At 39.2% G+C, this 15,479-nt stretch overlaps 1 protein-coding gene across 1 annotated transcript in view; it reads right to left on the bottom strand.

The window, feature by feature from the left end:
• LOC149278419 (zinc finger protein basonuclin-1-like) overlaps positions 1-15,479 on the bottom strand; it is a 49,897-nt gene that overhangs the window by 32,326 nt on the left and 2,092 nt on the right. Inside the window, exons 2-3 of the mRNA XM_089501980.1 lie at positions 7,188-7,312; positions 6,553-6,650 (exon numbers count right to left, since the gene is read on the bottom strand). Of these exons, the coding sequence (XP_089358106.1) occupies positions 6,553-6,650; positions 7,188-7,312 (223 nt within the window). The remainder of the gene's footprint in view (positions 1-6,552; positions 6,651-7,187; positions 7,313-15,479) is intronic.

Raw genomic sequence — 15,479 nt, forward strand, 5'->3', positions numbered from 1 at the left:
TCGTAGGAATGCCGATGTTAAACAATGACCTCATTGTGATATGATAGAGCTTGCCTGAGCTACAGTACGGGACATATACACACCTGTTCCACCTATGCCAAAAGGCCACTCAAGCCAAATTTACATCAATCAGCATACAGAATCATCAAATAATCATCTTATGACAGAAAACAGAAGATCATGCAATGTCATGAACATACACACATACATGTATTGGACCACATCAATTTAGGGTGTGATTAGTGTAGAGGAATGTTTAGTTTACATTCTACAATAGGGATTTTTTATAAGGACACTCCAGCCATGGTACGCAATTTAATTGCAGAGGTACCTTTATCCCCCGATAACTTTGCCCCTCCCCCTCCAGCTATTTTTTAAGGTAGAAGATTTGTTCGATCGTGCTGATTCTTCAAATGCTGTCTGTGCCCCTGTCCGCATGCACGGAAAGCACTCCTTTTTATTTCAATGGAAGCACTTTCCTGCCACTGATTGGCTGCCTCAAACCAGTCAGTGGCGTGAATCATCGGAACATGGAGGTCCAACAGCAGGTTATTTTTTTTATATTTATTTAAAGAATGTATATTAAAAGTACCTTAAAATGCATTCTTCTTTGGTGCGGTTGTCAAGGACAGTAAACGGTCCCTTTAATATTCTGGATGACTGGTTGTAAGAAACCTAGAATTAACTATAAAAAAAAAAAATTCTTAATTCATTCTCCGGGGGAAAAAAAAAAAAAAAAAAAGATGAAATTGAAGCATGTAGAATAAAAGGCACAAGTCACAACTTCTATCACTGGCTGAACTGTCTTCAGCTATTACACTTTGAACTTCTCACCCTGAGCATGGTTTTGTCATTGATACTGGTGGACAGCATCTGCTAGTCCAGATCAAAAAGCAGTATGCAGTCCAGATGTGTTAAGCTGTCATTGTAAAAGTAAACAGTTGTGATGGACAGTGTGTTAACAGCAGTCTGCTCTCTATTCTGCATGGTGGTTACTGCAAGTCAGGCGCTCAGTGATCTGGTGTGAATATCTCCAACACTTCTTCATTCATCATTACTGAAGAAGCCGTTTTGATCATCTTTCTTTATGGCAAAACTGTCTAGTATCTCTATTGTAGATATTAAATAGCAGAATAAATGTAAGAATTATAGTAATAGTCATCAGATTAATAGGTTTTACAACATTTTAAACACTGTGTAGTCTAGATGGTTTGGTACTTGCCTATGTATTCATTTGTCCATTTGCCCTTTTGTTCCTCCTTCAGGCGAGGGAATGTGCATTCTTCCTAGTGACACTCTCTTCTTGGCTAAATCAAGACAATTCGGGATATCGGGCATATTTAAAAACTCAATGATTTGATTAAAAAAATTAACTATCCATCACTACCACAGGTAAAGGGCTTGAATGTCTCCAAAAAAAGATCATATAGCAAAATACCGTAGATAGCCATTTTGTTCCCTCAATTCAGTTCTCAATCTGACTTCTAGACCAACATACAGCCATAATTAAAAAGTAGTGGAAAATTGCAAATATAGCTTAAATACAGCAGACGATCTTGTATCATTGACCCCGACAAAGAAGAATGTTGAACTCTGACTAATGCTACAATTTCCAGACAACAAAATTCAATGCTCCAGTCCAATTAGCTCTGGTTTAAAGAGCAATTTTAAAATTAAATTCTGGAAAAGCTTAAAGCAGAACATTAAGTTTAGACCCATTCCTCTTTAACAGTACAAAGCACGTGCCATTTTTGATCTGTTCGAGATAAAACAATTCTGTCTGTTGGTAGTTTCATTTTCTTTTGGAAGCGCTATAGAAAATAATTCCATATTATAGAACAATGCAATGTTGTACTCTCTCTGTTACCTTATCAAATTATGTATTATTACATTACTTTGGTACTATACACTGTTTATCAGTATAGGATCTAAAATGTATCTACACCATGGTTCAAAAGTTTGGCCTCTGTACGCCTATGAAGATATTCCATTAAAAACCAGCCATTTCCAACATTAACATGTACATTGTATTTCTGATCCATTTCATGTTATTTTAATGGACAACATTTGCTTTTGTTTAAAAAAACAAAGACATTTCTAAGCGACCGTAAATGTTTGAAGAGTACTGTATCTACATGAACATTAATTCCTATGAATTTGGAAGAACATCATTTTAGGGGAGAAATCGAGGAATCCAAGCATAGAATGTGCCCCCATGCATATAACAGGTTTTGGAGCGCACATGTTCCAGGTTTACAAATTGTGAACAGAGGCCAGCAGTGATCCTCCCCAGACACTAAATCATAATCTTCAAGTTTTTGGTATTTCACATTCTAGCCACAGTTTCAACATCCCATATCCCGTGACATTATGGAATGATAAATCAGAGGCGTGACAGCTCCCTTGTAGAGACTGGTACGAACTTAGGATCTGCCACAGCCAACACCCACAGCTTCTGCCAGATGTCTTCATGAGGTCGGCTGCCTTAACCCCACAATGGAACTTCAGGAAAGCTCTGATACATGACACTGAAAGGCTTTTTTTTTTCCAAACCTGTCATCTAAAGCTGCTTGTCTGACTGTTTTAAAAGAGGATAATTTCATAGCCCTGGCAGCGACAGTTTTAGGCTATGGAGACAACACAGGAAAGACAATCCGGAGTTTGTTTTAACCCTTCTTTAAACATGAAGAATTATGTTCTTCACTCCCCATATACACTATGCACAAATGACCATTGTTGCACCGAACAGCCAGTTTTTTTCCTAGCAACTAACATTTTATATAGAAAACGGGGAAAAAGACATTATAATATATCTCAAGGCTTAAGAAAACTGAAAATTAGAAAGAGAAATACCTGTTGTAATTAAAGTGAAACAGCTCAAGCATTTAAGTACCCAATAGTGGAACATTGGGAGCCACAGCGACCCAACCATCAAGGTGCGTAGGTGAGACAGAGATTTACATTCAGATTCTGCACCATGCCAATAGATAGCTGTATCCCTGCTACACCCCAGCTTAATGAGTCAAAGTGAACCGGCCAAAGTGCAGCAAAATTATAGTGTTTTTTTGGCCCAATAAGAGAGATCGGTGATCTCCCTTTTAAATAGCCCATTGAGTAGTGGTGCCTGAGGCTACCACCCCCTGGACCTAGGCCAAAATAGGTCACTGCCAGAGGGCTCTTACAGTTCCATACTGGCATTCTTCCTCCACAAGCCTTTCTTGATTTATTTAAAGGGTTAATAAACTATCATGTAGCATGACAACTATAATGTCGACTCCGTAAGATCTCCCAACACCCTCCGCCCAACATACCATGTATAAAGAAATTTAAAAGAATGACAAACAGCTAAGACAGGAGGGATACATTACAGGCTCAGACAGAGCTACTGATGAAGCATTCGCAAAAGATGACATTTCTATAAAGCTCAGTGCCCGTCTGTCAATCTTCTGCTTCTGACTTAAGTTAAATACACAGGGGTATCTAAATATATTAGGCCATTTCAAAGCTAAGACGTAGATATAAACTACAGGTCGCAGAATGACCAATGCAAAGAAAATGTCTGAAACTTGTCTTTTTAGATGAATTTTCTGCTTTGTTGCCGAGACATTCCTATACATACTAGTGACTAGCTTTACATGTAACTGGCGTGCACACGGGTTCGTGGGAGTCTCACAATATATAATGTGCATTCTTTCCTGCATTTTATAGGCTGTGTGCACAAGAACCACCGGCACCATTTCAATATACGTTCAGTCCCATCAGCTTTAACTCATTTACGGTTGACTCTTCTACTGCAGGACTTACAGATCTTCATCCTTATCCTAATAATAGGATAAGCAGCACTTTTCAGAACCTCACTAACATAAACGTATATTTCTTTAAAGAACACTGTGTTCTATGATGGACCAAAGTGAGTCAAAGTAGACCTTCATCACAGACCAACTAAGTTCATCAAGCAGGAGAAATGCACCAAGCTTGATCTTGCGCAATGTACAGTTAATATAGGTTTATTTTTATCTGCCCGCAACTCACTGTTTAGCAAACAAACCCTTACAAGCCATATTTTTTCTGTTCTGGAAACTCCAGATACTGTCATATTTGGGTCTTCATGCTGGCACCTACAGAAACCTCCCTCTCACTTGTATCTGGTGTTTGTTACGGGAGGGTCATCTATACTGGTCTGTAATGAATCTCTGGCACTAAATGAGTTGTTTGGCTCTTTCAAGCCCATTTACTGGTCATTTATATAATCACACTGCTCTGCAAGTATGCACCATTACATAAATACCTTGCTGGAAATGATAAGAAAAATTTTCCAACAGCAGCAATTTCTAAATTCCAGACTGATCTGGAATGCAAGGATTACAATTAGTTATCCTTAGCACAGACAGTTAAAAGTTTAACTCTGTCTTTGATTACGGTAATTAAAACACACACCACGGTTTGGAATTACCTGCGGGTAAGCGGCCACAACAAATTCACAGAAAATCAGAACTTTATGGGGAATAAAACAACTTCCTTCAGACTCCTCCACAGATATCAAATAGATCTTAGAGTAAAAACTGGTATAAAATGAATGTATTCATTTTACTTTCCCAATAGGGTGGTAGATAAATGGAAAAGCCTCCCATTAGACGTGGTAGAGGCTAATACAGTGAGTGAATTTAAACATGTATGGGATAGGCATAAAGCTCTCCTGAATCTAAGACAAGACCAAGGAGGGAATGATTACGGTCCAAGTCTTTACATGGGAAAACTACATGGTCCAAATGGTTCTTATCTGCCATCAAATTCTATGTTTCCATTACACAGAGCAGGAAATAATACATCGGTTTTACTGCAAATACCAAATTGCTATACTTTGCTAATCTTATGTTTATTAAGACATTTCTTTTCTCATGTACAGACATGATCAGGAATAAGCAGAAAAGTAAAGATTGTAAACGGACCGATCCAGCAGTGATCCCCTTCCAGGGCTGGGTCCATCTCTTCTAGACACCATCGTTCGTACCGAAGCTCACGCTTATCTAGCCACGGTCAGTTTTTCCACAAGAGTTTTACTACCGGTACTTTAGTGTAGGAGCTTCTGTCCTGGAATCTTAGTTACTCCAGAGATATACATAATTAACTAGAAGAGTTTTTATCTACATAGTGTAAAGGTGCCATGTTGCCTGTCACCTGGATGCCTTATACAAAAAAAAAAATGTAAAACTTTAGATTAACTCAGCAGAATATAAAACTGCTAAGAACATTTAGCGCAATGTAGAAAGATTTAAACCTAGGATTTACCCTAAAATATATACCACCTCCCACTAACCTGAAACAAAAAACAAAAAAGGTGACAAATGGAGAAAAAAATGTGTTGCAGTAAAGATTAGTGTACAAACTGATTAGAACACATCAGATTTTAGTAATAATAATGAATGGGGTGGGATAGCTTTATAAATAAATGTAATGTAATGTAGTTTCTTTACTTTAGCTTACTGCTTCCCCTGCACAAATCACCCTTCGAAACGGTTTCCCCTCCCCCCAATAAGCCAAATGCAAAAAAAGTGTCTATTACACATTTAAAAAAATGACAATTTGGCTTTTCCATGTGAACACCATGATTGTGGCGATTCACTAATCACAGCTTTTATATCATCACCAACATCTCCAGTGGTACCCACAGGTCTGCTTCACAGGATCCTGCCAGGAGTAAGGTAGGTACAAGGGGTCAATGGCTTCTGCATTACAGGGGGGGGGGTAATGGCTTCCGCATTACAGGGGGGGGTCAATGGCTTCTGCATTACGGGGGGTCAATAGCTTCTGCATTACAAAGGGCAGATGCCATGGGGAGATCAGGACTTGGGATCTCTCATGTAGCCTTTTGCAGCAGACTATAAAACATACAATTTTGCTGTGTAAAGCAGCGTACTTTATTTTTACCTATATACATATTGAGTAAGGAACTCAGATTTAAATCTATATCACATAGGAACAACCCCAATATATTAAATATTCCACATTACATGGACAGCTTCATTTCCCATACAGCCGCACCAAAGTACTTTAATATACATTAAAAATAAATAAAATTTACCTTAAAAAATCTGGAGCTGCAGCTTCCTGTCTCTTCCATTGCCCAATTATTCTTGCCACTAGAAGCAGCCTATCAGTGGCAGGAAAAAGATCCCATTGAACTCATTGGAAGCACTTTCCATGCATGCGCGTTCACCCTTCTCTTCTGCACAGAAACGGTGGGGGTTCAATGAAATATGCCTACCTGCATCGGACCCTTGTGTGCAAGATCTTTTGCTTTTTTTGGTGTGGGGGGTACACATGGTGCTGATTCTGCAGACCCCCCCCCACAATTGCATTCTGAGCTATCATATGAAAAAGGACATATGATGGCTGGAGTGTCTTTTAAATAGGGCTTAACACAGCATCTCATGGGGCGTACATTCAAAATATCAGTAAGCATCCACCTAAAATGATTAACATCTAAATACTAAATATTCCCAAATACCCTATCAGTCCCTGCTGCCCCCATGATATCGGGTATCTTAATACCGTTTTACAGCCCGAGTGAACCGAGTGAGAGCCCTTAAGTCACTTATTATATTACCAGGTTCCAAGCTGTTACCTTGCAGCTCAGGACCCCCGTTTACCTGCATGGACAAGGAAAAAAGGACTAGTATTATTTACATTTATAGGATGTACTCACAAATGCCATTGCGTAGTGTAGTGCCCGGTATAGCGAAGGAGCCCTGGCATGACCTAGTGAAAGGCATCGTGCCACCCATTATTAGCACAAATATATATATATTATTTGTTTATTTATTTACATTGTATTTTAGGGTCTCTACTGTAACGTGATACCTTTTCGTCAGCCAACATTAAAAAAAAAACCCACACACAACAAAATAATACTGCAGAAGAAATCATTCCATATAATCTCTGAGGTCCCAAAAGGTTGTGTAATTTGACATCTTTTTCTATGTTGGCCCAATAAAAAGGTATCAACTTTAACTAAGGATTCAACTGGGCCTAAAACAGCTGTATCCATTATTGTAATTAGTCCCGCAATAGAAAGCAACATTGTTTCACGACGTTCAGGACTCCCTGGGCAGCACTGGGTACCTGGGTGTGTTCCGACAACTACTGCTACCAGACATGTTAGAAGCCAGGAACATAATTACACGTACCGGAGCATGAACGTGACAGGGCATGTCACCAGTTATGCGTTGCAAAATACCCTTGGAAGTGACTTGCCGTGTGACGGTACAGAGGTGCCGTCTGAGCATGCCAACGCTTCTTGTGAAAATGCCACCTGAGGAAACAAGCAGAGCCTTAAGTCCTACCACAACATTCCCGACGGATTAACCCTTCGAGTGACAGAGGTAGGGCTATAAACGATACACACCTTACAGAACTTTACCAGCTCTCCGTCAGCTGTGTGAATTTAAAATGACGACATCGTCCACACAGCAGAATTAAAAGAAAATACTTTAATGAGTGGGTTATATAATTAGATTTCGGTAATTAAATCATTCTGTACCTCCTGTAGTCTTCATATAGAAGCATTAATAGCAATTGATAGCAATTTAGTCTTCCCATTTTTTTTTGGGGGGGGGGGTTGTAAAAACCTTAAACAGTCCTTGGACTTCTTTTTTCAGGATTGCCATATGCATGTTGGAATTCCCCTACTGTATTTACCTCTACCACTGCTGCTGAAAGGCTGTTCCACTTATCAACCACCCTCTCTGTGATGTAAAACGTTGGCCCTCTAGTTTTACGCTATGATCTTTTTTCTTCTCATTAGATAAGTACTTCTCTCTTGTTCATATTGTAAACCATTGCACATTCTGGTAGCCTAAATCTATTTCCTTCTGGAGATGGGGTCTCGAATACACCAGGTGAGATCTGACCAGAGGTGGCACCACATTACTCTTCCTTCTACTTATGCCTTTGACTGGCTACCTTTAGGTGAATATCAATTGCTTTCATATGAAGACATCTCAAACTCCGCACCAGGAATGCTTTTTATGGATTACCACCACAGTCTTTTAAGGCCCAGCCTGTTTTATGAAGTAGACCATGACTGGATCTTAAAAGGTCGCAGACACAGCTTGGGAGATGCTCCTATATATAAAGGTCTATTCTGGTGCAATCAGCGAGTACATTCCACTGATTGTTATGGTGATAAGACCACTTGAAATATTGCACCACAATCCACTATTTATACGTAACCTCAAAGTTCTTAAATTATGCGTGTTCTGTTTGAAGACAAACATGTTTTTCCCAGATTCAAAAATTCTAATATTTCTTGAAACCCACGGTAATGTTTTGGACTTGGGCCTCCTAAAATTAAAGAAGATTAGCAATCTTACTACAGAAGAGGACACCACTTTTATTGCTCTTAAATTGGAAGGCCGTAACATACTGATCCATAGATATGTAGAAGAAAAGTAAGAACTCCCTCTTCTTTAGCACTGAGGGAAAAAAATTTACGTGTGTCCAAAACCTACATTTAACAAACAAAACAAACAAAAAAAAAAAAAAAAACAGCCTACTGGTAATCCGGAAAAACTTTTCACTATTTGCTTAAATTAGGTCCCTGCTAGGCACACATTTTCAAGATCCTCCATATGGAATCTTGGATCCGTATGTTGGGAGGCATTATTTATGAAAGTTTCCCAATCCTGTTCTTTGTCAGGGTTGGGTTGTGAATGTGACCATTGTGTATTGGAATTCCTCTGCCACGGGCCGCAGGATGTTCCAATCAGGCACCAGCTGGGACACGCTGCAGTATTCCCACTAAGGTCACCAATATTAACCTCTTCCTAACCACAGAGGGGTACAATATTACATTCTGCCGAAGTGTCCTCTTGCAAGCTTCCAACATGCTATGGCTTGCAGACACTCCACACCATCTTTAGTAGACCTGATTACTTTACTTATGTCCCAGATCTGACCCGAGATTTAATATGATTTATACAGTTATGCCATATCAGTCGTGGATTTGCCTAGAGATAACTAGATGTTTTGCAGCAGGTTGTCTCTGTTCCTAACTTTTTTTTTTTATCTTGGCACACACATACACGAATATAATCTTTTCGTGAACTCACAAACCTTATCTCACCATCAAAACAATGTACAACTAGTTTGCCTTAACCTAGTTAAAGTTTTCTTTCTTACAATTAAATGTACATTAAAGGGTGCGGATTATGAAGCAGCACCAGCAAATCAGTGTACAAGGTCAGAAATAAAATAGGTTCTTAAGGTGGCCCATTCAATAAATTTGTCACCCATAAGAAAATAAAATACATATGAATGTTATATTTTAAATATACGTATATATTCTTTTAAGGATTTTTACAGGAAAGTTCTGCATTTGTATAGACATGGTATACATTGTCAGTCTCGACAATTAAAATTATGGCTGATCATAACGAGAGGTATAGTGTCACAATAGCTGCAAGGCTAGATCTTATCCAGTAAAGCACCATTCCGGTCACATATCCAAGCAAGCAAATCGCGTTTAAGCATTACATTTGCCACCAGGTTTACGGTCAAAATTAAACCTTTCGGGCAGAGTATCCCACTTTGGGACACAAATCCCCGTGTTCTTTGTTCCTCCCCAGATATCCCTGTTTTCTAAGAGCCCAGAATGTGTTGCGGATATGAGTGGATCACAGTGTTCTACTGCCCTAAAAAGTCTCAATAATGTGTTTATAAACAGGAGAAATGTGCTTATAAACCTTAAAATAAATGATTCTTCACCCAATTACATCAACTATCAATAACATAAAACTTAGTAAAACCTTGCCACCCTAGAAATACATCTCACCACAAACTCCTAAAACAAGTATCCCTTTTTGGCCATTAAAATATTTTGGTGGTATGGGGAGGCAATCACCTAGCTTGTACATTTTAGCCGTTCATGGTGGTAGCCTTGGCCTGGGTGGGGTGGACAATTTGAGAACTATATGGGCATAAAACATACTGCACACTGCGGCACATAATACTCAAAATATACAAAGGAACATCAAATTCTAAATTCATGGGACACAAGCAGGCGCCTATCTGATTTTCCTGATGGTGACAAAGATCTCTGTCACTCAAGGTGCAATTTGCTGACCTTTTTTTCCTAGTCACTTATTTTTAATAGACCTTTAGTAAAACACAATGGTCTTTCAAACTTCAGTGTCACATCTAGAAAGTGAATAAGAAAAAAAGAAATCTATGATTTGAAATATACACTGGTGAATGTATGCATGTTTCAGAAGCCCCCTTTAATACAATGATAATTAGTACACCTGCAGGGACAGTCCCACACTGTAGGCCTCTCATGCCAAGGCCTGGGCCATACCACTTTTGTCACATTTTCTACTTATTCCAGTGATAGGACACTAAAGTCACCCCAAGACCCAGCAAAAGCTGTCCTCATAGCAGGCATTATTAGCCCCAGCCGGGGGAACTTCAAAGCCCTTACCTGCCCTGGCTCCATAGTGAATGCACACAGAGCAGCAGGAGATGACTTTCTGTGAGTGCAGGGAAGTCTCCCACCTGGAGGAGGACTGAGGAACAATCCCCAGAACCTTATCAGTATAGATGATCAATTGGCTTCTGCTGTGCAAACACTAGGTGTGACATGATGATTGTCACCTCACCTTGTCACCAGCTTCTCACCTCATTAGCCACTAATCTGCTGCACAACTCTGCACACAGACAGGGGCAAAAAGCCCCACAACACCTGGGACTAGTTTTTAGCAGCAAGTGTTCTGCCAAACAGCTCCCATTGTTTATTTTCTTGCTTGAGGGTGAATGTGAGAAGCTCTAAGGAATCAAAATACACTTTAACCCTGCACAGCGCAAAAAGGAGCCAGATGCAGGGGTGAAATAGGAGACCCGCTGCTATGTTGGGGGCCCACCAGCTGGATCCCCTCTCTTCTAAAGAGCGAGTAATGGGTATAAAACTGACATTACTCCATCTTTAAACATTTTGCACTCTCGAAATGATCCCTTTTATATGTGTGAACGTCATTTGAGATCTCACCAAATGTTCCTACCAGGGTAATCCCCTGTAAAGTGGTTTTTGGGGGCTAAATGATCACAAGGGACTCAAGCGGAGCTGCAATAATGTGAAACAACCTGCAAAGTAGAATGTTTGGTTTTTAACCTTTTCACTGCCCATCAGTCACTTCATATTAAGTAAATAACAAAGAAAGGTCACAAAGTATGTCCCTGGTTGGTAGGGCTGGTATGGCTTGCATATGGACTCCATGGGGTTAACTCTTCCAAGCAATCATTATAATAGCTCTCGCATAAGTGTCCATTTATAATGACAATGGAGGAATTTACTTAAAAAGTGCTGACAATAATAGGGTCTAAATGGCCATTGCCTTGTTAGCGTCTCATTTAAAAATCCCTAAGACCCCTGACTTCAGCAGCTGCGGTTTCACCAAAACAAAATGTGTCTGGAAGCAGAGCCATAGGCATTCAATTTCTTCACGTTCATTTTCTTGCAATATATTAACTGTATATACTGGCATACATACAGTGAATAAGGGATAATTGTGTTTTTTTATTTAAATAACCTAATAATATATGGGCAAACCAGGAATATATTAAGGGTTAAAAATATGCTTTCTCAAATGTAGAAATATGTACAGATAGGTTCACAGGCCCCTGGGCCATGTAGAGGTATTTGGGCACCTTTCAGAGGATGGAGTGAGAACATGCATATACGACACATATTGTTTTATTGATTTTTTTTTTATTATTAGGTTATGTATGATTAGGTCCATAACTTTGATTCCCCGAACCCTTACAGCATCTTTGGTGCAGAAATAGTATAAAAGCTACCATTGCCTACCCGGTGACTACATACAGCCATTTTTCTGGGACACATATACATTTCACATGGTGCCGACCTGGTATATGCATAGTGCTGCCCTGCAGTATGTGGGATTTATAACAGGAATGGGCATTTTTCTGTGAGTTTATACATTTCACATTCTGAACTTCAGCACTTTACACGCTGGTGTGCAACACATGAAATGTAGATGGTTTAATCTGGTCTCCCTATTTGCTAAATATACAGCCCTCAATCATCCAAATTAGCCATTCTGGATTTTATTATCAGGCGAAATAGACAATTTTTCATTATTTATTTAGATTTTTGCGATTGAATTTCTTGTATACTGCCGGTAGTTTACAGGCCCTGGGCTCTGTAGATGCAGGCATGCTAGGTATGTGCCTAGGGCCCCCAGTGCTCTACTGGATAGTCTTACCACTGGCCGTGTCGCAGCAGTAGCTGGTAGGTGGGTGCTTTATGGGTCACATTAACCTGACCTTGCACTACTAGTGTCTTTGATGTGATTAAACTTTTAAGGGAAGAATACGACAGGTTTCCTTAAACTCCATTGCTTAACATACTGGATCACTCAATGTTTTGTCTATGTGAAGCAGCTACTTTAAAGGTTGAAAGGTTATTATTACAGAGAGTTTATTTTGCAGTGGAACACATTTTCCAAAAGCTTTCCAGCTCCGGTTACAGTCTCCTCCATCGTGGTTAGCAAGTAAAGCACCGGGGTAAAAAGTGAGGAAGAGATATTGAAACATACACCCTGAATAGTGGCTGTTTTTATTTTTATTACAAATTCCCATTGCATTGTAAAAAATTGTTTATGAATTAAAACAGTTAACATACCATATAGCCCCTTTTAAGGACCAATGACATAAGTCACAAAAAGTGTCCCAATTGATGTATTTGGTATTCATGGGTTAACTTCAACACTGCAGCCCCATATTGAGGTTCTCAGACAGCTCGGTCTCCTCTTTGCCGGCGAGGGCCAGTGTTGCTGCCTCTATGCTAGACTTTGGGCTGCCTGATGCATACACACAAGTATACACTGCACTCTTACACTCATACTGACATGTATCCTGTCAATGCCTGGGGAGCGACCGTGCAGCACCATAAGCCAATGGCTCACTAAGTATTTGTTTGGTTTGCCAGATGGCCAGTCTGGGCTTGGTAAATAAAAAAGTTTGAATGGGCAGACCATGGTTTGGGCCTTCCCTTCCTGCAGGATCAAAGGTGACAACATGGAATCATTGTGCAGAGTAGCAGAGACCTGCTGTTCTCCAGTGAGCCACACCCCATGTATGATGATCACACATGCTGTGATCAGGAAAGCAGGACTTCAGAGCCTTGCTCTCTGATCACCTTGTAATCTGTAGAGTGAGAAGTAGGAGAAACTAAAGGAACCCCAGTTATCTCACCAAGACATCATAAGGGGTACCCTATAGTTACTAGCTACAAGAGATGTCCTTGGATTCTACAAGAACCCCATGGAAATCTCTAGTCTAATAAAAAAAAAGGCTGAAAAAAAGTTAAAAAAATTAAGCAAAAAATAACAATAAAACAAACAACCTTTAAATATGTTAATAAAGAACTTAAAAACATACAAATCACATGTACTGCCCCCCATAGATAGATAGATATATAGCATCTATATCTGACAGCTGCTAACAAATCAAAACAAATGAATGTTGCTAACTATTTACTGTAACAGTTACATCTTTAAGACACGTTAAAAGCCCTTTAGGTCGTATCAGGCATGTGGCCTTCAGATGGGTCTGAGTTTGCTTCGTAAAGACCAGTTAAATTGTCAGTATATGATTTATTCAGTTAAACTCTAAATTCACAAATTAATATAAGTTGGGTCATTAAATTCCAGTGCAGAAAATCCAGACACGCTAAGAACTTCCATCCACCTGTTAGGCTGTTTATGTGGCATGGAGCGGAATGTGCAAGGAGGACCAGACCTAAGATGAATCACTGTTCCTGGTTAATCTAACTTTTCAGATTTATTTGTTCTGGAAGTCGATTATGTCTTCGGAGTCAAACTCTCTTAAGAGTACATGTAGATCTTTTTTGTGGAAAAAAAAAATACATTGAGAGAACTTGTCCTTGTTATGTGCATTGATAACTGCATATGTTTGAGTCTTTTTACCAATACCCCATCGTATTCCCCCCACTTTGTTACATAGTATGGTTCCTTCCTTATGTGGACCCTTCCCGAAGATAAGAGTATGGCTGCGAAATGTGTAGGTACTTGTAAAGGTCTAAGAACTTCTGCTCTCTTGTCCTCTTAGTAACAAAGGTTTTCTTCTTTTTGACATTACTGTATATCACAGACAAAATTATGGAAATATCTCTTCTCTTTATTTATTTCTGATTCAATTTCCTAAAAAAAATAGTGGCTTCAGCCTGTGCCCAGTCCGTAGGTAGAGGCTAGTTCAATTGGTTGATGCCAGAGGAGGCCCCTGCAGGCGACCAATAGAGTTTTAGGATTTTTGATTATATTCATGTTTGCACTTCACATAAATTATCATTACAATACTGTGTATTGGTTTTTATTTCACAAGGTTTTTTTACTGTCCCACTCAGCCCAAATCATGATGGCTATGGTCTGGGATTTGTGTCAGCTAAGCCAAGACTGTTCACAAGATCCCCGTAAACTACCAATTACAGTTTCCAAATAGTTAAGTCTCCTAAACATACATTGGATATTGGGCTGTGGGCTTCAACTTGCATTGGTTGGGCTTTGTGGATGGAATTTAATTTCAATGATGCAAAATTCCAACTAGAATCCCATGGGCATGGCAATGTTTAATCTAAGAAAATGCTTATTTTAAAAAGTGGATCCTATTTAGGACAAAAAAGTTAGAGGAATATAGGATTTTATAAAGCCATAACCACATTGATATACCATTTAAACCTAAAAGATTCTTATTCATTCGTGTATTTCTGGCTATATAAAGGAAACCAAATATAGTAAATAAAATAGTAAAACACAGTAATTGCATTGACCCATTCTGAATATTAAAAAGTATCCTGACAGGCCCGGACTAAACATTGGGCAAACTAAGAATGTGGCTGGTGGCCAATGGAGCCTTCCATTGCAGGTCTCGATGCAGATCCTGTCATTTAGTGTGTGGCCGCCGGCTAGATACTGTATACCCGGCCGCAATCTGCAAAAGTGTATCAGGTGTCTGCATGCTATAAGTCTCATACAGTGTGTAGCTGCATATATATATCATTTTTATATATTTTATAATGGTAATTTTATTTATCATGGATGTTATTTTTATTTTTCATCTCCTTTAATATAATTTTAATCTCTTTTATATTTTAATCTCCAATCCAGCACTGGCATGTAGCACAAGAATGAGTGTAGTAAATACTTTACTTTTACTTTTGGGTTCTAATGACATTAATATAGCAGAGACTATCAGAAATATCTACTAAACCAGGACTAGGTTAGGTTTAGGTTTCTGTAACATGTTTAATCTGCACCTTTGGGATATAACACCCAAGGTAGTACTGTGTACTTTGGATTTGGTGGAGATTTCAGTAGACAAGTGCCCTTCGTTGTTAGTAAGTCCTTAAGCAGGCCACCCATGAATCCAATTAGGATGGTTGGTTT

Source organism: Sceloporus occidentalis, unplaced genomic scaffold, assembly GCF_023333645.1.
Source record: "Sceloporus occidentalis isolate IW3139 unplaced genomic scaffold, rSceOcc1.0.p SCAF_189, whole genome shotgun sequence".
NCBI classification, from domain to species: domain Eukaryota; kingdom Metazoa; phylum Chordata; class Lepidosauria; order Squamata; family Phrynosomatidae; genus Sceloporus; species Sceloporus occidentalis.